Source organism: Falco peregrinus, chromosome 8 (genome assembly GCF_023634155.1).
Source record: "Falco peregrinus isolate bFalPer1 chromosome 8, bFalPer1.pri, whole genome shotgun sequence".
In the NCBI taxonomy this organism is placed as follows: Eukaryota; Metazoa; Chordata; class Aves; order Falconiformes; family Falconidae; genus Falco; species Falco peregrinus.
The window spans coordinates 42,879,439-42,902,922 of record NC_073728.1 but is presented as its reverse complement, the minus strand read 5'-3'; the positions used below and the strand labels follow the sequence as shown (position 1 = coordinate 42,902,922).

Sequence of the window (23,484 nt, the reverse complement as noted above, 5' to 3'; positions counted from 1 at the left end):
CCATATCCCCTTCTTGCTGCACTTCACTCAACGGCCGAAGCTGGAAGGAGGGTAGGCTGGGCTTAAAAAGGGTGAAATGCAGCTACTTATTTCTTATTTTTCCCCCAGGATGAAGCAATCTCTAGATGCTGGCCATGTATTTTCCAACCAAATAACCTGTTTCTCTCTACCTAAAGCAGAAATTAAGATAATATACATATCATTGAATGTTTTACACAAGGTACATTATTGGGTATAGAAGCACAGAATCATTGAGGTGGGAAAAGACCTTTAAGACTGTTGAGTCCAATAACCCAGCGCTGCCAAGCCCACCACTAAACCATGTCCCTCAGCACCACGTCTGCATGTCTTTTAAATACCCCCAGGGATGGTGACCCCACCACCCCCTGGGCAGCCTGTCCCAGTGCCTGACCACCCTTTCCATGAAGAAGTGTTCCCCAATGCCCAGTCTGACCCTGCCCCGGTGCACTTGAGGCCGTTCCCTCTGGTCCTGTCACTTGTTACCTGGGAGCAGAGCCCGACCCCCCCTGGCTGCAGCCCCCTTCCAGGGAGCTGTAGGGAGTGATCAGGGCCCCCCTGAGCCCCCTCCTCTCCAGGCTGAACCCCCCAGCTCCCCCAGCCGCCCCCCCACCAGGCTCGTGCCCCTGCCCCTGCCCGGCTCCGGCCCCTCAACATCCCCCCCTGCAGTGAGGGGCCAAAACTGACCCCAGGGCTCGAGGGGCGGCCGCACCAGTTCGAAGACATGTCTATCCGCTACACAATTGTCTTCTGTTGGTACCACAAATCTTTTTCCTACTTAGTCCTGGAAGCTGAATTCGCAATGGTACCCAAATGAGTTATTCCAAAGCATTGAAACTTTATCTGACACTTCCCCAGTCATACAAGACATGCCACCTATGGTGAAAATACGGGTGGCTGGGTGGTCCTTAGGTTCCTGGGGGCATTCCTTCCCTGCCTGATGTTGACTGTTGGTGCAGTTATGAGAAATACCAGGTTTGCCTGGATGCAAAAGCACCCAGATAAACAGCAGTCCCTGTCCTAGCAAGCAGAAACATCACCCACCCATGCCGTGGTGCACGTGCAGACAGAACTGGCACGTGTGCAATATCTGAAAAAGTAGGAGGGGAAAAAAAATCTCATTTTTTCTCTCTTTTGCAACACTTTTGTGAGTTAGAATAGCTTCAATATGAAGTTTCACTACGGGAAAAAAATTTAAAACAGAACAAGTTTTCAGAGGACCTGGCTGCAGCAATGGAAATTAAAGAGAATGCATTTCTGTACCTAATGAAAGAAATAGATCTTCACAAGACCCTTCCACTGTGCTGCTTAACCAGGAGATCTTTAACAGCACAGGTTTCCTCTGCACTCCAGATTTCAACTCACATCCTTGACATAAATTAAAAAAAGCGTCTTTTCGGTGAGAGGTCATACAGGTTTGCTCCTCCACCTCCACATGCTCTTTGCTCCCGCCCGCAGCCACAAGGCTGCCATTAGGACATGGCATCCCTTTGCACCCTGCCAGCAGCAAACGCACTAAATACACTGTACACTACAGATCACAGCTTTGGACATCAGCCAGGGATGTTCACCTCATTTACCCCTCCACAGGACTGAATTTGCTATAGTTATATACCTATACGTATTACTTATATACATTTACATACTATATTTATTATACTACATTATCACCCTATGATCTGGCCCAATATCAGCCAACAAGACTGAGCTGATAAACATACAAAAGCAGCAAGAGGCTCTCTAAGAGCTGAAGCTCACCCCAGTGCCTTGGTATCAACAGTCTTGGGAGTGGTTGTGAAATACTGTAACTTCAGTAATTTCAGTATAGAATAAAACACCTACACAACTTTTAACAAGTTTGAAAAGTCCACGTTAGTGATTAGGCAGAAGGTAAGGCGGATGGAAAGCCTTTGTTAATAACCACAGCACACAGAGAATAACCACTTATTTACTTCTTGGGAACACATGGAAATCTTTGACAGCTCAGAAGCATCCTGGAAACTCCTAAAGAATATTTTTAAAGTTTTTCATTAATTTAAAAATAAAATTGGCACTATCACTCCTCCCGGTAACAATTCATACCGAATCCTGCAAGAAATCAGATAAATGTAGGAAGTGTCAGAAAATCAGGCTCCTTCCTTCCCCCTTTCCACCATCGTGTCCCCTTAGAAGAAACCTGCCACCTGATTGATAAAAGTGCTCCTTGGCTGAGAAACTCCCAAGGAAACTCCACGCAATGCAGACTCACAAATCCTCCCATGCCATCCCTGGGCAGATCATTCCTCAGCATCGTACAATGGCAGAATTTAGGAAAATCCTACTAATAATACAATAGCATAGCTGCCTGCCAAGGGGCTGGGGACTGGCACATGGCACAGCCTCACCTGGTAAATGCCTTCCTGAATTAGGACTGTTTACTTAAAATTTGTGTGTATATACTATGAGAAACAGAAGGATGTAAATCATAAGCAGCAGCAGCTATGCTGGCAAAGGTTACAGCAAATTACAAGCCTTGATCTACAAGGAGCAGAAGCATCTGAACAGAAAAGGTATGAAAAGGTTCATCTGGTCACTGCTGCTACATTAGACCACTCCAGAGGCAGCCCCGTGCTTGTGCTTATTTATGTGAATGGGTTAGGACTGGATTACTAGGTCTAGCTAGGAATCATTCCATGATGAGCACTTCACATCTTCACAGCTGAATACTCAGGCAAAAGAGTAAAACCTTGGGTTTGTAAGAAGTAAGATTAAAAGCAAGAAAAAACATCTGAAGACTGAAGGATGCTGATGCTCAGCAGCGACCTTCCAGAATTGTACCAGTAACAAAAAGGTACAAGGAATTATTTTAGTTCAGAAAATATTAATATTTCTGATCACGTGAAAGAAAGGAATGCAGCAAAGTACAAACTGCCCTAACCCCTTGTTTTGCATCAAGGTAAAACTAATTACCCTGGTTTACAAACCAAAGTAAAGCTAGAAGGGCTTCACTGAGATGGCTACCAGCTGCAAGCTACCAGCTGCAAGCCTTTTCCCAGCATTACCAGTATTGCAGCTTTACTTTCCATTCTTATGGAATCCATATTATGAAATTTTTACTCATTTACCACCCCATTGCTCCTCCACTGCCTCAGAAACAGGCGGCACTTGATGCACCCATCACCCTTCATTTCATAGGAGGTTTGGGCTGGAAGGGACCTTAAAGCCCACCCAGTTCCCAGCCCTGCCCCGGGCAGGGACCCCCCCAGCCCAGGCTGCTCCCAGCCCCATCCAGCCTGGCCTTGAGCACTGCCAGGGATGGGGCACCCACAGCTGCTCTGGGCAGCCTGGCCCACCGCCTCGCCGCCCTCACGGGGAGAGGTTCTTCCTGATCTCTGACCTGCATCTGCCCTCTCTGCGCTCAAAGCCACCCCCGTGCCCTGTCACACGTGCCCCTGTAAGAAGCCCCCCCCCAGCTTTCCTGCCGGCCCCTTCAGGCGCTGGGAGCTGCTCTAAGCCCCCCCCGGGGCCTGCTCTTCTCCAGGCTGAACAGCCCCAGCTCTCCCAGCCCGGCTTCCCAGGAGAGGGGCTCCAGCCCCTGCCCATCTCCGTGGCCCCCGCTGGGCTTGCTCCCACAGCTCCGTGCCCCCCTTATGTTCGCAAAGAGCAGCAGAGCAGCACATGGGTCTCAAGACCTGCGACGGGCAGAGCCTGCACTATGGGAGGTGGGCAAGGCAGGGGATGGGTAATTACAGCCCATCAGGCTAACCGCATCACGGAAAAACACCACGCAAAGTAATCAAACAATTTTCATTAGCTAGAAGATAGCAAGGTTGCAAGCAAAGGCCAAAACAGATTTGTCAGAGCAAATCAGGTCAAATGGACTTAATTTCCTCCTAAGGCAGAGGAACGAGGCTGCTGAGTCAAACAGAACTGGACTGCCTGCAAGATGACATTTTTTTAAAATTTATTTTATAATAATACTAACAAACTAGAGGGGAAAATGAGAAAGATGCAGTACATGAGGAAACGGCTAAAAAGTGCGGCTCTTGGAAGTAGGAATGCATCTGTCGCACCAAAGAAAATAGATGTTCCATTTATTTCCCATTAAATTCTATTTAAGGTAACAGCTTTGCTGGGAACCCCAGCCTGGTCTCTAGGGTGGTCCCTGCTGCAGCACTGCCGCTCAGAAATGAGCATCTCCAGCCTTTAAAGTGGCCACACCTGGGATTTGGGGGATTTTTGGACCCCACAGCCCCTCAGGCAGTCCCATCCAGGGGTTGGCACCACAGACCCCCAGGCACTGGGATCTCCCACTGCTGCTCCTGACGCTGCTCAGATGTGCTTGTTCTGCACAAATGCAGCAACTAAAACACAGGCAACTTGGCCTGACTGCATTTAAATCAGATCAGTATTAGCAAACGTCATTTTTGAGGGCTTCGTTTAAGGCAGGGTTAAACAATAAAGTCATTTGATGCAAACGGCAGGAACTCCTGAGCCAGCAGCCATCTCCTCCTCGGGTACCACCACCCACGCTCAGCCCGGGAGGAGCTGCTCTTCTCTGAGCAAAGCTTCTGCACGGGGAGATGTGGGGACAACCCCAAGCAGAGCTACCACAGAAAGAGCTATTATAGCAAATACAGACGTGGCAAAACCAGGCATTCAAACTGCACCAGCAGTTAAAATGTTTCCTGCATTAAGAAAAAATTAGCAATCTTCAGATGAGTATTTTCATTCTTTGTTCAAAATATTTGGCAGCAACCTTCTTATGCCATGCCCTGCTTCCAGATCCCGGCAAATGAAATGTCCATCAGATTCATGGTGGCTCAAATTCAGATCCCAGCACAACCCGTACATGCACATGAGTTGAACAGGTCTTTAATCCCATCTTCTCGCAGAGCCACAACAGCATCCTTGTGACTCCAATCCTGGGGCTGTTATAGCCAAAACTTTTTTTCTGTCCAGAAATATGAAAAAACAGTAAATCATTTATACAACTCAGTAGGAGAGGCGGTGATGACAAGAGGACAAGAATAAAATGAAGACCTCCAATTTATGCTTATTAGCTGAGAAAACAATAGGCGAGAAAGAGCACAATCTGAGCACTGTAGAATTTTTTTATTTGCTCATGAATTTCTCAGAGAGGAGCAATTCGGGTCTATATTTAGCAAGTAGCATCTCCGCATCCCTGCCTGCTGGTGGGTTTACAGGAGCGAAGTATTCCCTGCCCAGCACTGCAACACGAGAAAGCAACACCCCTCACAGCCACAGCGCATTTGCTCCATGAGAAATTCTCAAGCATTTTGATTTCCACACGTTTCCAGCCAGCATCTCTGACCTGCCAGGACTCAGCGTGTGCTAACGCTGTCCCCCCACCCCAGCAGGGAGATCCTGCCCCCAGCACCTCCACAAGCGAACCCATGCGGCTCCAGCCGCAGAAGGGACACGGCTTGCACGCTTGCGGGGACCGGGTATGCCTATTTTTCTTCTGAGATATGTTCAATTTCCTGGAGGCATGGTGCAGATTTGTATCAGAGATCAAGTTTTAGTGCTCCTGAGTTTTCTGGATGATCACACGTGTCACTCACCCTGAGATTACCAGCTTGTGCTTAGACCGCCAATACTTATTCATGGAAAAAACTGAAGTACACATGTAGACTGATGGTACAAGGTCCGTCTGTGCCAGCACACGCAGCACAAGATCAGCACAAGAAGGCTTGTTCAAGGAGAATGTATTCTGTTTGATTAAGCGTGAACAAGTATTTTTTGCAAAGACATGACTACTGATGAATCACCAGTTATTCAGATTGTATATGGTGAAAGGAAAGCTTCTGCAGAGCTCCAGATTAAAAACAACTATCATTTTTCTCTGCTGTATCTCCGAAGAGATCTAAGGGGAAAAAGGAGAAAGAGCCACGAAGGCTTTCTGCAGTGAAACTCAGTACCTTGGTGAATTGCTGCCGTACTCAGGAGAAGGGATGTGCTACTCAAAACACAACAGCTGCAAGTTACCTAAGGGATGGAGTTACCACAAACCTTCTCTCCAAGTTGTGCCTCCTTAGAACCAGCACCCAAACGCATACATTTTTGCTACATTTTCCCAGAACCTTAAATCTTTTCATTAGGATTAAACCCACTTTTTTCCCCCCTCATTTTTGGTCCAGCTCAGCCCCTTGGCTGTGCTGCAGCTGCAGGAGGGGCAGAGGGAGGCTGGATGATGAAGGTCCCAGTCTCAGCACACCCATGCTTTGACAGTGACAAATGTCTTTGCTTGCATGACCAACAAATATTGGTTTTTCCACTAACACGTTTTATATAATGGCAGCACTGGAAAAAGATTTGCTGCACTGTTAAGACCACAAGATTTTTAAATTAACTATTTTGTCATGTTTAGGTTATGCTGAAAAAAAAAAAAAGCAAAAAAAGCCACTTTCATTATGTAGAACTGCTGAATTGTTCTTTTCCTGTCACCTTCCTGTCTAACACACCTTCCTGATGTCTCAGCACATATTCAGAAGCCATCTAGACATGGTCCTGGGCAGCCAGGGGTCCTGGTGGCCCTGCTTGAGCAGGGTAGTTGGACCAGATGACCTCCAGAGGCTCCTGCCAACCTCAACCATTTGCGAATCTGCGACATTTTGCAGAGAAGTGGTTCAGAGACATGGTTTCTAAGCAAATTCAGCCACTGAGTTCTCCTCAGTGAAAGCTGGCTTGGGGTCCCCAAGACCCCCATCTCCTCCCACCAACGCAGAAGGTAAGGAAGGACTCCCTCACCCTTTGCCAAACCCCATGACGAACAGGTCCACAGCACACGTGCAGGTCCATACTCCACCAGACCCAAGCTAGCCATGGCCTCCAGCCATGCTCATGCAGACAGGCAGACGCAGAGCGAGCAAGGACCCATCTGTGGCAGCGCGACGCCAGCAGTCACAGCGCTGCACAACCTCTGCTCCGGACCTCCAGCTCCTCGCTCTACCTCTCTGCACAAGTTTCTGCCCCATCAACTCAACAAGATCGATGATACCCTATGAACACCAAGACCTGGCCACAAAATCTACTCTGAAACAGGCAAGAAGGAGAGCGAGGGGATGGACCAGGTTTAATTTATGAAGTCTACCAGCTATCAAGTGATGCAATGCTTTGATTTTGGTTAGCTCCTCCATGAACTCTGGAGTATTTCCCCTCTCTTCTGTCCTTGTCCTCTGCCCACAACACTTTGCACAAAAATACCCAAATCTGAATGGTAAGATAAAACCCGAACAAATGTATGCTCTGCCTTTAAAGCTGCTAAATTCATACTGGGGTTTCTTTAAAGCTAAGCAATCTTGAGAATAACTGATAGGAAAGACATTTTTAATTGGCTGTAGAAATTGTCTAAACCACTTTAGTTTTCAGATCTGTATTACATTGCTTTGTTCACTCAAGTTGTTTCAGTTCTGAAATCATTCCCACGTATCTGTTTCTGAGAGAAACCTTCCCGGGGAGGCCCACAGTTTCATAATTCAAGCTATTCATGTTTTTTAAAGTAAAACCAGTGGAATATGCCTTTGATTCCATCTTTATTTGTTTAATTAAAAAGCCTGGCAGGCTTTTTGATTTCTTTAATCAGAAAATGATGTTAAAAGGTTTCCAAAATAACATTTAATGAGTTTTGAAAAAGGATCCATATGCCATTCCTGCCAGGTTTCTGTATGTTTCAGGTTCTTATTAGCTGTTAATTTTTTTAGCCGTTTCAGCAGCTTATCGGTAAGTCACAGGCTAATGCAGCAATTGTAAAAGGGGATGTACTCCTGAACGCATGCAGAGGCAAAGCCCCAGAAGGGGAAGCCAGAGTAAAAGTCAAAACTTGTTGTCCCATGAACACCACCAAGAAGGTTCGCTGACAACAGAGCTTAAAATTCTCCATCACAATAATGTGAAATCAGGACAATAGGCTTTGAAAATAAACGCTTTGAGTGTTCTTCAAAATTATATGTTATCATAATAATGGAGGGGTTGAATATATATAAAAAATAATCCTAAAAGTTTAGCAATTACCCTTATGAATCATAATGATCTTTGGATTCTGAAAAGCCATTTGAACATCTCAGCTGTGAAACTCTCCCATTGCTGACTGACACGCCGGAAAAAAAACAACCCCAAAATAAAAGGGAAATAAACCAAACTCCAGAGCCGGTGCTGAGCATCCTCCAGCATTCCCAGGGAAAGCTCCTGGGCTCTGCTGTTGGGATGACCCTGGAGCACTCCCCAGGCACGACATTTAGTCCACAGGCCATGCAGGAGGTAGAGAAGAGGGTCCAGAGCCACCCATACTTACACCAAGAATCCATGGCCATGCCCCCTCCCGTGACCTCCTAAAAAAAAAAATAAAAATCTGTCCACTGAGATGTTTTGCTTCTGTTTCCTAAAAGAAATGGCTGGCTGGAAAGGGACACCTCTCCTCTGGGAAGGGAAGGGGAGACCGGCTCCCCCCAGGGAGGTCCAGGAGGGGCCAGAAGACCCTGGCTTCCTTCCCTTGGGGATGCACAGGGGCTGCTTCCCCCTCCCCATCTGTTGTTATCTAAACAACCCAAAAGCTGTAATTAAGAAGGGTAAGGAAGGCATAAAGAAATGTTTATACTTTCAGAAATTAAAATTTCAGTGACGAGGCAGTAAATTAACTTAATCAAGTTGGGAGGCATCTATGAGAAATCATTTTTATATGATTTAATGAGAGAAGGCATCGGAAATGGTGATTTTAATCAGCCAAGTGGGATTTATAAGCAAGAAGATCCTGTTTAAACAACTCATTAAACTTCTCCAAAAAGTCTTTACTGTCTCTGCAGACAGTCAAAACAAAATTTATTGTATATATTTACTAATTCTCTAAATCCCTTGGTAACATTGCATATCAAAAGTCAACTGATTAAAGCAGAAAACAAAGTTAAAGAAAAAAAATCTTCATAAGCACCTGCTAGAGAAAACCAAGAGGCTCTAAGTCCCTACCAAAAGACAGAGCTGCCTCAAACCAAATGCTATTAGGACGCCTAAATCCCTATTTATTATAAATACAAGGGCTATATTAGAGCGGGAAACGTTCAGTACCTTCTAATACCTTTTACAATTTGTAAGGCACTGTCACCCTGGCCTGCACCACATGGTGACAGCTGAGGACTGGGACAAGAATAACAGGGGAAATGGCAAAGTAAAGAGGATCCTTCAAACGACTTACCCTCGAATTGCACTCTCCTGGCTTGACCTAAGCGGCGTGACACGCGTCCCAGACGCTATGTCCTGTGGCACCGTACGATCACACGTCAACACAGGAATGCGACAGTATTGCTAAATATATTTTGAAATCATGATTTACAGAACAGTTCAAGGTTGAAACATTTCAAAACATGTCAAGAGCCCTGAATCCACCCCGTTGGTCCTTCCAGTGACTTTAATTCTCTCTTATTTTTCTTTTCTTGAACCAGAAGTCTGCATTTGTTTTTTTACAGGTAGTTCTGCCTCCTTCAGTTTCAGACCAAAGGCTGTTTCTGCCACGTCAGTACAAACAAAAGAAAAGAAGTGCTAAGAGGACACCATGAAATAAATGTCTCTCTTATTTATTATTATTCACTTGCCGTCTAATTCTTGGCAGCGGGGCCAGCACATACATGTCCATAGGGCCCAGAAAACGCGTGAGCAACTCGGGTTTTTATGAAGGATGCTGTAGGGCTGAGTGCAGTTCCACAGCACTTTTCACACCGAAAATAATTTCCTTGAAAAAGCAACCAGGAGTGTAGGCTGAAAGCACTAGCTCCCCCTTTAAACTCTGTGAGTTGAAGAACTTTGATGAATATCAAAGCTTTTTTCTATTAAATATGCTACAAATTACCACGAGCAAAGATCAGGGGTAGGACCCTCGTGCAGAGCCCAGGCAGGGGCTGCTCGGCTGTTGCACGCTGCAGGATGTGGCAGTGGGGAGCAAACTGCAGCTCCTTTGGTCTGCATTTCTGGGGCAGGGAAGAAAACAACCTATAGCCACGGAATTGATGCTGTTCAAGTCAATTTTACCAAAAAAAAAAAAAAACCAAAACAGAAAAACCCACATCAGCTTTAGAAAACTGGCTGTATTATAAGGTTACTTAACGCCTACGTGCAGAAGCCATGCAATTTCATCAGATCCCCTGAACTGGTTGTCAGGTCAGGAGACGCGGCACAGAAGCCAAGCAGCACATCTAGGGTGGGGGGAAACTGTCTCCTGAAACTGCTGAAGACATCTGAGTGAAATTAACTATCTTCATAGGGAAACATTAGAGCTGGAATTCAATTTTAAACCCAAGAAACAGTCCCCAGGCAGGATCTGCCAGAAGATGCCCTAACAGAGAACGCTGCCCTGTCCTGCCACAGCACCAGGACGCAGCCGTCACTGCTTCAGCACGGCAGAGGACACGCATCCCTACCCAACTTCAGTTTGGCTTTTGGTCCTCTTGCCTTTGGAAAGAAACCAAATGCCACTCTACAAATTCATCCACCTTCACTGTGTTCTAGTATTGAAATCTAGCCTTCTGTGTTTCAAAATCCAATTCCATTTCAATTCATTGATACAAAATGATGATGACTTTTTTTCATGTAGTAATTGATAGGAGGGTAACGGGTTCAACGGTAAAGGGTTGAAAGAGTTCTTCACTCTGCAGTAAACACCTATTTTACTCCTGGGATGCAAAAGAAACCCATCATAAGAACAGGACTGTAGAAAAGACTTGCTCTCCGGAGGCTGCTGTCCTATCTGCACAGGTTTCACTCATAATTAAATTAAATACCGCTCCCAGTAGGATTAGCAGAACATTGTGATTGCACTTCAAAACTCAAATAATAAGGCAACGCAGCCGAGGTCTAAGACAGCAGCCATCAGAAGGGACTTCCACAGCGAGTGGGAAGCTGGAAGGGCTGGAAGCAGGAGCACTGCCCAAGCTACCAGCTGGGCTGATGCTGGCAGCACGAGCCACCCCACGCCTAACCCAGCCTCCCCCTCCATCCAGCCCTGGCTCTGACCTCGATAGGACCAGACACAAAGAGAAACCCTAACTCCCTCTCCCATTCAGTACAAGTCAGTCTCTGTTTCAAACGCTTTCAGCTGTAACTTCGGCTCATTGGCAAATCAACCGCAGTTTATTTAATCTTCCTCCAACCTACACCCTGCAGGCTACATATCCATCATCTGCAGGACTCTCCTGAACCACATGCAGATCGATGGGGCTCGCCCAGCCCCTGTGAGACCCACCAGTACCATCACTGCTCTCTCTCCAGCTACACGCAACTGAGATCAATTGGAAAAACCTTTTCAAATGTATGACCTATTCACTGAATATCCAAGGCAAAAAAAAAAGAAAAATAAAATAATATAAAAAAACCAAAACGAGCATCATTTTTACACCAAACCAAAAATAGCACCCTGGTTTCCAAAGAACTGCAAGTTATTTCTGTTTTTTCCATGCCAACAGACATTTCAGACTTGTACTGCATTTCTGACACCACGGACACACTACAGTGAGGGCAAGAAACTGTCTTACACCAAGGAGGAAGGAGGCACAGACCAAGTCTCCTATCCATTTTATCTACAAAACATCCAGCAGAGCAAGCTGCAAATTATAATATTTCTAATAATCCCCTTCAAATTGTCACTTCTGTTCTGGGGTGACTGTCACTGTCAGATGTAAACCGTAAGTTAAGATAGCTTAAGTGGAAGATTTCTGCAACACATTGTTCCCACAAGGAGAAGAAACCTCTTCTGCGTAACCCATACAATCCACACTGAGGTTGATGTCCCCTGCCCGTCAGCCAGCCCTGCTCCAGCAGTCACTCTTTGCAGCATGACACCCAACTTCTCAGAAAACTACCTCTGAATTTTTTACCTTAGCAGAGGTATGTAACCCCTAAGAAACGTTTCCCGTTTTTCTTGAAATATAATGCATTCATATACCCGAATCACACCCACCCGTGTACGCAGGGAAACGTATGTTCCCAGAGCCAGATCTCAGTCCTGCCAGCTGTGTTTTGGCTTTAAGGTGAATGATGTTGGGGACAGAAACAGTAATATAGAATCTGCTGGGAGAGCACCTTTGACAGAGAGAGAGAGATCTCTATATATAGATATATAGAGGATAGACAGGATGGGTCCTGACCTTCTGCAAGTTGTAAACCTAAGTGTCCACACCTCCTCTCTTCAACAAACAAAAAGGACATCCTTTAGGTGAGATTGCCCTGTTCTCGCATCTGTTCTTTTCCTCTCTTGAGCCAGGCTCAAATAAAATTACCTAATGGAAACCATCAGTGAAGAAGTGCTGCAGCTTATAATTGACCCCCAGTGTTTGCCACAAAGCAAGGCAAAATTTGCCTCCTCAACACCACCTGCAGCACCTCCATCTTTGTATTTACATGCTCTTGCCATCACAGATACTGGTTCTCCTCCAGTCCAGCTGCCCTCCAGCTCTATACTCTCCTCCTCTCTCATTTAGTCACATTTTTGAAGATTTTTTTTTTACTTTAAAACCCTTTCATCCCTCCCTGTTTCATCAAGATAGAGCACATTTTGCCCTATTTTACCCAATATCCATCTCATCTCATCTAACTAGGTCACAAAATTTGCAAGCTTATATGAGTTCGGCTTTACAGTTCCAGAAAATGTCTCTTTGGTTGGTTGTTTGGGGTTTTTTTTGTTCCATGTATAATTTCTAAGCCTGAAATATGTAAGAAAATCAACTCAAAAGTATACAAGCACACCACTTTGTTTTAAAATTCTAATGAGTTATTTACAAAATGCCTTTTCTTCAATCTTTTGTGTTTTGAAACAGCTCTGCTAGGAAAAAACCACCTGGAGTCCTCTGGTCTGCCTGTCAGCCCTGCAATCTTTACATGAGCCAGCTATGCTAATAGGAGGGAGTTTTCCTTGAAATATCAGGGAGTTTCTCTTGGAGAGCCTGGATGATTCACCCCTGCTAGCCCCAGCTTCCCCGAGTACCACGCGGAGTTACTGAAATACCGCAGCCTGAGCCTCTTGGAGGTGGCCTCCTGTGCTAGAAAAGCAGCACAGCGCAGCAACACCAGGACACCAGCATATGGACTGAAAAAAAAAAATTAAAGATATTCTGAGTATCCCTGCTAAGTGCTCCCCCATGTTAGGCAGCGGCTGGGGAAGCAAAGCGAGGCGCTCGCTGGCCGAGGGAGCATCTACCTTGGGCCAGGCTGGGCGATGCCGGGCGATGCAGCAGGGCACGCAGCACACCCGACCCTGCCGCAGCATCCCCGCACCACTAAGCCACGGTGGCAGCCACGACGGAGGTTTCTCCGCCTTGCCGGGAGCACCGAAGTACATCACCTTGGTAACAGACACATTACCAAAAATCCCTCAAACACTTCCACTTTGTAGGAAAACATGACTTCGGCTGTCTCGAAGCATTTGCAAAATGTGACCGCCTCGTCGGGTTAAACGGCAAGCTGAAGCACCCTATTTTTCAAACGTGGATGGAAAGACCTGTGGGGTGACATCTGCTTCGTGCAGCATTTGCTTTCTCTACTCACCTGTCGTCTCCACGATTCCCTCCAGGATGACGACAATCTCAAACTGCTCCGTTTGCATGCTGCGCTGGGAGAGGTCATAGAAGGGGCTCTTGGCATCGATCACGTGGCAGATGGTGAGCGGCGACACGAGGAAAAGCTGGTCAGCCCCTGTGCTGAAGCCCACATCCAGCTCCAGCTGATCGAGCGGGAGGAACTCACCCTCTGGGGTCTGGCGGGACTGGATGGGCAGCGCAGAGAGAGACAGAGAGAGAGGTGACACTGGAGCAGCCATCACCGAGGCACCCGACGGCACCCCGCATCCCTCCCAGTGCCCGGCACCACCCGTCACAGGGGGCAAACCCTTGGGCCAGCCACATGGCCATGGAATGGGGGGAAAGCCCGCCTGGCCGTGCAGAGCAGGGCTGAACCATTTCTACTACACATCTTACTGCAATTGTAGCTCACCATACAGAAGCCCTGGAGAAACGCTGGCCACTGACACAGATGATGGCTCAGCCACTGCCCCACAGCATCACCCACCAGAAGACAAAGCAGGCGCACATCCAGTCCGCCCTTCACCCAGCGCTGCGCATCACCCCTTGTACAACCAGCATGCCCAGAGCAGTGTGCCCGAACGAGGGGACATCATCCCTCAAGACACCCCAAACCTCACAAAACCCACGCTGCCACAGCGACCACAGCTGAGGGCTCACAGCTGTGGCCCCTCTTACGAGGGACCCTCCACGAGCTCCTCATGGGAAGAGGCTGCAGTTAGATGAACTGCCGGCTCCTCCCGTTAGGAGAGCGTTCCCCACCACCCACTAACGACAGCTAACGTCAGCCCCGTGTCAGCTGAGCACACAGGTCTCCGTGGAAGTTTTTAGATCACCGCCTTTTTGATAAAACAAGCCCGGGGAAGGGGATGCTGCCTGCTAAGACACTAGGAACCCCAACTAAAGAGCTACCTAACAAGTCTATAAAGTCACGTTTGGAGCTGAAACCTCAAATTCAGCGCTCCAGCACCTTGCTGCAAGCCACGCTTCGCATCCCTAGTCCTCCAGGAGCCCTGTAACCAGCACAGCCCTGCCCCAACGCCCCCTCTCCGGCTTTTACTGCTTCTCCCTCTGTTATGAATAGGCACGAAGAGAACATTATAGCCCTTCCTGGTCATTACTTTTATTACAGAATTTTCCATTATTTGCTATTGAAATTTTAAAAAGAAGTTTTACGAACTGTTGTAGTCACCACACACAGCCAAACCCAAACATTAAATCACCACCTGAGATGCATTTCCATCATCCCCGACATTTTGAGCTGATGTGAAACTTCCCATCTTAAGCCACAGTACTGACTTGAAATGGGATTTTTATTTTTTTTTAAATGGGAGCACAATTATGCTTCCAGGATAAACTTTTCCTCTGTTTCCATTTGTGTCATTATTCAGATCTGCCGCGCTACGTGTGTAATTGCGGGGGGGTGGATGCCCCGTCGGGCAGGGACCAGCACAGCTGTTACCTCCAGACCATCAGTGTTCCTACCAGTGACACCAGCAGCTCCCAGAGAAAACCAGTCCCATGCCACCCGTAGAAAAGCCCCACAGTGGCAGCTGCAGGGGTGGGAGGATGGCAGGTGCCCCCATGGCATGGGACAGCCCCCAGCAAGGGTGTGGGGGTGCAGCTCCAGCCGAGACCCCCACAGTCAGGAGCCTAAAAGCAAAAGGCAGCAGACAGAGCAAAAACGGATTATGCACCTCTCTTAGAATTTGGTTTCTATTTTTTAAATTTTCCCTGAATGGTGGCTGGATTTGAAGGAGATCTAATCCCAACAAACAATCGTGTATTTCACTGCCCTGAAGTTTTGGCTAAGAGGTTGTGCTTTACTTTTGTGTGTGAAAATTCAGATTTATCACACCTGCCTCTGCTACCCCCATCCTAGCATATGCCATGCAGTTTTAGCTAAAGACATCAGAGCCAAGAAACATCTAGAGCACATCTGCATAAATACCCTGCCTGCAGGGTTTTGTTTGTTCTTTCTTTAGAGAGAAGTCTACTTTCCAATAAAAAGACAAGAACACAAAGCAAGCACCAAGTAACACCCGTAAGCAGGGCAAGGAGCAGCTCTGGGGAGGAATCTGCTCCCATCAGCCATCTCACACCCCTACAATATTGTTGTACCCACAGGGAAGGCAAAGGCTGGCCCGGTTCTGGGTGACACAGTCGCGCTGGGGACACCCAGACCTGTGCCCTCAGCTTGGCTTTGGGACAGAGGAACACGGTGGCCCTGGGTCGGACCCAACAAAATGCAATTCGGAATCGCACGCACCAGGCTTTGTTATGAATGCAAATGGTTTGGAGAAGCCCTTTAAAGGTCTGGTTGTAAAATCGTTGCTACTTCTCCCCTTTGGCTCCTTTATTTAGGTCCTCAGCTACCACCACTGCTGTCCGAAATGTTTGGCTTTGCGTGGCGCTACTCCACGGATGCTTCCCAAGGACCACCCAGCCATACTTGCCCCAAAATCCCAGTCCAAGCCAACCAGCCAACCCCCCCCCCCATCGATGCACAGGAGAGGAGGAAGAAGCAGGGATAAACTATTATTTTGAAAAAAAAGTCCTAAATAATGGCCATCTTAACAGATGAAATAGTTATGAAAAAGAGTGAAAGACAAAGACAATGCAGCACTTGAGGGACACGGCAAAGATCAGAGAAACAGGCATGAACTACAGACAGGGGTGGAAAGAAAATGATGGGGAGAAAAGGTTTAAAGCAGGCAGGCTGCTGCCTGGGTGCCCGCGAGCTGTAACCACTGCTGTGCCACTGGGGGGGACCCTCCTCCCACCCCCATGGCACCCTCACACTACCACCACCCACCCTGGAGCTCCTGGGATTCCCAGGGAATCTAGCACCTCCGCCACAAAAAAAACCCTATTTTACAGCTGCAGTAAAAAAATCAGGTGTTAGAATATTCAGCTCTGAAGTCACACACAATGTGGGATCGCTTCTGCTCCGAGGGAGCCGAGATAAAGATTGAGAGCTAAAATGTTACAGACAAACCAAATACTGTTTTACAACTACCTCCGAGGTATAGGCAGTATCAACCCAAGGCAGGGTGCAAGAACTCACACGACTGACTATTTTGCTATTCGAGCCAACACATTTATCAAAAGAAATGACCTTGAGTAACTCTTTTGACTCAAGTGTAACGTAAGGGAGAACAGTCCAGGGCTTCTAAGTTTCATTCAAGTTCTTTCCAATCTTGGAGATTCATGAAAAAAAAAAAAAAAAAAAAAAAAAAGTCTTACAGTGAATGAGTCTTTGCACTAACTTGCCACTTCTAAGGCTTTCGATTCTTTTCTCCAGTATGATCTAAGCCTACCAGGGGAAAAAAAACCCAGCAAACAAACAAAAGAAAACAAACAAAAAACCCCACTGTATCGGGATTTCCAACTTCACATAGGTTTTACAAGTAGAATGACCTCTTACTAAAAAAGTAGCATTTCACAAGAAAAATCTGTGAGCAGCCCAGTAATTAACTCTACGCTCCCAGTTTTGCAATAAACCTGCAGTAAACGTTATATGCAAAGCAAAGCAGAGACACTGAAGCAGGAATTACCCCCCTCAGGACCCCACACTCATGCTCCTGCAAGTCAGAAAGACTGTCTGCGTGTGGCAGCACCCCCTGGAAGAGAGACTGCTCTTCCTGCTGCAACTGGGGGGGTGAAGGGGAGGGTGTTCTTTTTTTTTTTTCCCTCCCCCCCCTTTTCCTTTTTATTCCTCCTTCCTTTTTCCTTTATTTCCTCCCTCTTTTTTCCTTCCCCCCTCCTTTTTCCTACCCGCTCCCCCCCCCCCCCTTTTCTCTTCTCTCTTTCTCCTTTTTCGCCTCCTTTTTGTGGCCTGGCCAAGCGCTGCTCCCCCCCAGCAGCAAAAGGATGCACCACACAGAGATGTTTGGTAGGGGATGCGCAGAGCCAGCTATAACTGCATCCATAGAAAAGCCACATTTTAGCCCTTTATTACTCTCCTGCCTCCCCCTCTGCGTTTGTCGCTGCCCCTGCACAGAGCTGCTGGGGCTGGGCAGCCCCTCGGCCTGGCAGGCAAGGGATGCCCGCAGCACAGTGCGCCACCATGGCCACCAGTGCCCGTACCCACGCCGCTGCTGTGCCTCACGGATGGCCTTTTGCAATGACAAGCGATGCCCACAATGTGAGGCCAGCTTGCTCCGAGCCGCTGCTGTGGCAGGGCTCCCTGGGCTCCTCTCCGTTTCTTGCTATTTTTAAAACAGTTGCAAAACCTTCACCCCTCCAACTCCAGCACTGCTTTCGCAAAAGCAGAAGAAATGATGGCTGTGAAGCCACTCTTTCGCATATTTAATATTCAGGAAATTTTTTGTAGCCACACTAAGTTTTTAGCTCCAACTTTTCAAAATCCCCCGTGGCATCTCTGGATACAAAAAGCTATTTTCAAACTTTGTAATGGAAATGACAAAATCTGATTCTGTAACGCTATTAAAGAGCTACGTTAAATATGACTCTCCCTAGTCAGGATGGCCTCCTCCCACAAGGCAGATGGAGGGGTCACCGTGGTGCCCCCTAAAGACTGGATGATTACTTACCAGACTAATTACATGTCATTCAATTTACCCATCTAAACTTCTGACAGGAGGAAACAACCAGGGATAGCTCCTATCAGGGAAAAGCGTAACTGAGATTCCAGCCGATTATTCAAAAAGCAAAGACCAGGAACAGATGTCTCCAGGTCAGCTGCACCTTCGTCGACGTAAGTCCCCAGATACAGCGATCATCCAGGCACGGCAGGAAGGAGACAAGTGAAATTATGGAGGTTCTTTACGTTCCTCTTCCCCCCAGCTTGTCAAGTGCAAGCACGACCCCTCCTTTCGGCCACGGACTCATGGTTCAGGGGGCCGTGGGGGTTCTGCAACCCTCACCGAACGCAGCAACGATCCTGCCTGCAAATCCCCAATCGGAAACATGTATTTGGGCCAAAACACGGCAACTTCAGAAGCCTTGAAGCAAAATGCATTTGTGCTTCACTGGATCTGGGCGCAGCAGGCGGGGGATGAGCATCCCTCCACGGGAGGAAGCCAGGGGAGGGGGGAAAAAGCAGGGCAGCCCTCCAAGTGAGGCGCCCCCCTGGCAGGAGGACCCTGCCTGCCTCTGCAGAGCACCCACCCCAAGGGCAGAGCACCTCCATCCCCTGCAGAGCACCCAGCCTAAGGGCAGCGCACCCCCATCCTCTGCAGAGCACCCACCCCAAGGGCTGGGCACACACATACCTTGCACAGCACCTGCCCTGGGGGCAGGACACCCATATCCCCAGTGGAGCACCCACCCCAAGGGCAAGGCACCCACCCTGAGAGCAGGGCACCCCTATCCCCTGCAAAGCACCCAGCCCAAGGGCAAGGTACCCCCATCCCCTGCAGAGCGCCCACCCCAAGGGCAAGGTACCCCCATCCCCTGCAAAGCACCCAGCCCAAGGGCAAGGTACCCCCATCCCCTGCAGAGCGCCCACCCCAAGGGCAAGGTACCCCCATCCCCTGCAAAGCACCCAGCCCAAGGGCAAGGTACCCCCATCCCCTGCAGAGCGCCCACCCCAAGGGCAAGGCACCCACATACCTTGCGCAGCACCCACCCTGAGGACAGGGCACACCCATCCCCCAAAGTGCTCCACCTTGGGGGCAGGGCACCCACATTCCCCGCCAGCCATGGAAAGATGCAGGATGCTCTGCATGTGTCAAACACCACCCGAGCCATCCCCTTCCACCCACTCCACCCTCATTTCACCTCCCCAGCACATACACAGCCCTTATAGCAAGCCTCAAATAAACACCCACTTTCCCAAAGCCCTACAGGGCCACCAGCACCATTTTTAAAGGTCTAACCCCAGCATCCTGCCTTCCGTCAAGTTCATGCACCGCATAAATAAAGTTCTGCCTGAGCGGCCTCGCCGTCACCCCGAAGCGCAGCAACATGCCAGGCGAGCAGCCAGCACGCTCCGAGGGGCTCCAGCTACAAAGCTGCGACTTGTCAGCCAAACCTGCCCCTTTATAGGGGTATATAAATACGCGTGTAAACCCTGTCCTGAATGTGCCCGTTACCCTGCAAGGCTGCGGGAAATCGGGTGGCCAAGGGCAAACGTGGTGCCTGAGGTCTGAGCCCGGGGGGATGCGGGCAACCCCAGTGGGCCAGGGGCCAGGGGCGGTAAAGCCCTCCCCGGCCAAAAGGGCGCTCGGGGGGGCCCAGCTCTGCACTTACTTTGAGCAGCTTGCAGCGGATCTGCGCTGAGACCATGTGGCTGTTGCGGAGGTTGCCCACCCGGAACATGAGGGTGAGCTTGCCGTCCCGCATGGAGATGGCGGCGTGCTCGCTGAACATCAGGGTCTCAGCCCTCTTCTTGGGCTGGGACATCTTGATGAACATGCAGCCGATGAGGAAGGCGTCCACGATGGAGCCCAGGATGGACTGGAAGAGGAAGAGGATGATGCCTTCGGGGCATTTGTCTGTGATGTAGCGGTACCCGTAGCCGATGGTGGCCTCAGTCTCTATAAAGAAGAGGAAGGCAGAGGGGAAGTTGTAGACGTTGGCCACGCAGGGGGTGTAGCTGTCATCGTGCGCCTTGTTGAGGTCGCCCCGCATGTAGGCGATGACCCACCACATGGAAGCCATGAAGAGCCAGGCCACCGTGTAGGTGAGGATGAAGATGAAGAGGTTCCAGCGCCACTTGAGGTCCACCAGAGTGGTGAAGAGGTCCGAGAGGTACCGGCTGGTCTCCCCGCCCAGGTTCCCGTGCTGCACGTTGCAGCGCCCGTTCTTATCCACGAAGCGCTGCCGCTTCCCCCGCGGGGCGGCCCGGGGGGGGGGCAGCCCCCCGCCGCTGGCCGAGGTGCTCACCACCTGGTACTCGTCCCCCAACTTCCGCCGCAGCGCCGACATGCTCCGCGCAGCCCCGCGCAGCCCCGCGCAGCCCCGCGCCCCGGCCCCGCCGCTCTGCGGGCGCGGAGGCACCGCTCTGCGCGGCCGCCACCCACGCGGAGCCGCCGGCAGGGGCGGCGCGGCCCCGGGCAGGGCGGAGCACGCCCCGCGCTCCGCCCCGAGCTCCGCCCCGCGCAACGCCCCCCGCGCAACGCCCCCCGCGCAAAGCCCCCCCCCCGCGCTCCGCCCCGCGCAACGCCCCCTGCGTAATGCCCCCCGCCGCGTAATGCCCCCCCGCACAACGCCCCCCGCAAAGCCACGCCCCCCCGCGTAACGCCACGGCCCCCGCGCAGCGCCCCGCGCGACACCGCCCGCCGCAATGCCACGCCCACCGCGCAGCGACCCCTGCGCAACGCATCCCCGCGCTCCGCCCCGCGCAGCGCTCCCTGCACACAGCCGCCCTGCGCAGCACCCCGCGCAACTCCCCCCCGCACACAGCCCCACGCACTGTCCCGCGCAACTCCATCCGCTCCGGTTCCCCCCCCCGCGCCCCGCTCCGCGTCTGTTCTGCCCAACTCCCTCCCGCACCGCGCACCGCCCCAGCCCGCCCGGCGCCCTCCGCACCCTCAGTGCGCTGCTCGCCCTCCTCACCCTGCGCGCCTCCTCCTCCTCCTCTCTGCCACGGGGCTGCGGCTCCCAGGCACCTGCCGGGAGCGGCGGAGGGGAGGCCGGGAGGGCTGAGGGAAGGTGGGGCACCCCGACTCCGGCACTTTTATATTTTTCCATTTTGTTTTTATTTTGTTACGGTTGCAGAAGCTGAACGAGGTTCCCAGCCCGCAGAGGGGAAGGGCTTTCCCACCCCCCAACCCTCCTGCTGCACTCGGGGACCGGAAAAAAAATAGCAGAGTAACAAAAAGGACCAGGAAGCCCTATGGCCAGCAAGGCTGCTCAAAAGACCTGTTAGTAAGAGCAAAAAATAAAAAAATAAAATTCTGCAAACCCCACTGCCAACAATAATACACAGAAGGCTGAAAATTTTAAGTGTCTGCGGGAAAGCCGGGCGATGCAGCCGTACCCCCAGAGGGTGTTGGGTGGCTTGGCCGCAGTACCTAGCACAGGGGATTTTTAAAACTGGTGCATTTGAGTGTTTCTTGGTCACTAACAGCCGGTTTTAATCACTCTGAAACAGTGTTTCGAAGCACAGAAGAGAAGCATCTCTTTGAAACGAGCAGCCGAGGCCATGGCAGCCGTCGTGCCAGGCAACGGGCATGGGCAGGACAGCCCTGTAAGAGGGTAAAGGGCAGGGTGGTGGTGGTTCATCGGCTCGGGTTTGTGGAAAATAAGTGTTTTAAAACCAACCTGCTCTGCTTTTTCGGTTCAAAGAGCAGTGAAGCACAGCCGGATGTGAGCGCGGTGGGATGAAGGCACACCGTACTCACCGCTCGGGAGCCTGGGGCTGAGAAAGACTTGGGCAGAAAAATGTGAAAATTATGTTGTGATCGGAAAAATTCTCACGTGGCGGGTATTTGCAGACAGAAGCAAAGCAGAAGCGGGATGAAGAACATGTCATTAGCACTGCACTTGGCAATTACATGAGTGCAAATGGGATGCCGTGTCCAGTGCTCATACACATCGCTCAAAAAGAAGCAGCCACAGGAAGGTGAGCGGATGGGAAAACGGCAGCAAGATCTTTTGCATAGCAGAGGGACACAATTGCATAGCAGAGGGACACAAAGTGCAGCCCCTACCTGGCTAGGGGTGGGGAGGGGAGGGGAAAAGTCACCGAAAAAATTCAGACAAGTACATATTTTCAAGCCGAGAGAGAAAAAAGACCCCAAATCTGGAAATTGTATCTAGGGTATAGTGGATGTTTGGCCACTGGGCATTTTTTAATTTAAAAAAAAAAAAGCAAAAGCAGAGGACCATCCAGTTCAGAGACAAAGTAATTGAGGTCAGCACGGGCCCGAGTTAAGAGGGTCACAGCCATCCCCAAACCCTCACCAGCCACGTGTGGGCAGTTACCTTACCTGGGGACATGGACCTTGTGTGTTTGCAAAGGCTGCACGCTGAAGAAGCTGAGAATAATGTCAGCTCAAACGTTTGATTTCAAGGCAGTTTTGCAAAATTCTCTTGTGGAAATTCTGACCGAGCGCGTACGTGGTACAAGCAATAACCAGACTTTGCTGTGGTTTGGCTTCAGCAGTCACAGAAAAAGATCTTAAAAAATCAGGTAATGAGGCAAAGTGAAAAAACTTGGGTAGCTCCATGGTGTGGGGTGGCAGCAGCAGGGCATACCCTGGGAAAGGTGGTGGCAGAGCATCAGCTAATGATTCTGGCGCTTTCTCATATTTCCCTTCTGTAATAAGTTCAATAAAGTTTCGTAATAGCTTATGCAAACCTAACAAAGTTTTCCCACCTGATGTTCCCCTCTAGCAGCTGGTGCTGCCGTTGTTTCCCCGATACCCCTTCCGCTTTCCTCGCACCAAGCTGATTGTGTTTTCTCCTTTTGCTGTGCCCCGGTGATTCCCCGTAATGCTTTACCCCCATCCGCCCCTCCTCCCGGCGCCCCTGCCACCTGCACACCCTGTCAGGTATGAACGCAGAGACAATTCGCCTTGTCAGCTGTTTCTCATGACATAAAACACAGCCGTACCTAATTTTCTAACCGTTATCGCTTCATCTTCATCAGTGCTAGTTGCCTAGAATTCCCCCTGCCACTGCATTTATGTTTCAGATTGCAAATTTTTTTGTTGCAAAATGCATTTACTTTCACCAAAACGAGCCTGTCCTTGCTGTTTTCTATTCACTTTCAGCTCCCCTCCCTTACTTTTCTTCCTCTAATCTACAATGTCTGGCAGTTTTCCCCCACAGGTAAAGCACGTGCTCGGTGAAGTTCATCCCACGCTATGGCTACGCGGAGCGATGCTATTGCAGCCCCCCCGGCCCAGAGGCCGGCTGCCTCCCCCGCCTCCCCGCTCCTGTCCTCGGGTACCTCTTTTTAATTCCCCAGTTTCCCAGAGTGGCCTCTCTCACCTTT

The 23,484-nt window shown here is 49.8% G+C and overlaps 1 protein-coding gene across 2 annotated transcripts in view; it reads right to left on the bottom strand.

Annotated features, from left to right (window-relative positions):
* KCNJ3 (potassium inwardly rectifying channel subfamily J member 3) overlaps positions 1–20,589 on the bottom strand; it is a 55,781-nt gene extending 35,192 nt beyond the window's left edge. The window contains exons 1-3 of one of the 2 annotated variants that reach the window (XM_055812959.1): positions 19,791–20,589; positions 13,543–13,759; positions 4,271–4,951 (exon numbers count right to left, since the gene is read on the bottom strand). In XM_055812959.1, the coding sequence (XP_055668934.1) occupies positions 4,932–4,951; positions 13,543–13,759; positions 19,791–20,468 (915 nt within the window). In that variant the 5' untranslated portion in view covers positions 20,469–20,589 and the 3' untranslated portion in view covers positions 4,271–4,931. Of the gene's footprint in view, positions 1–4,270; positions 4,952–13,542; positions 13,760–19,790 lie in introns of those variants that run through there. The other variant, XM_055812958.1, reaches the window with a different exon arrangement.
* Positions 20,590–23,484: the final 2,895 nt, after the last annotated feature.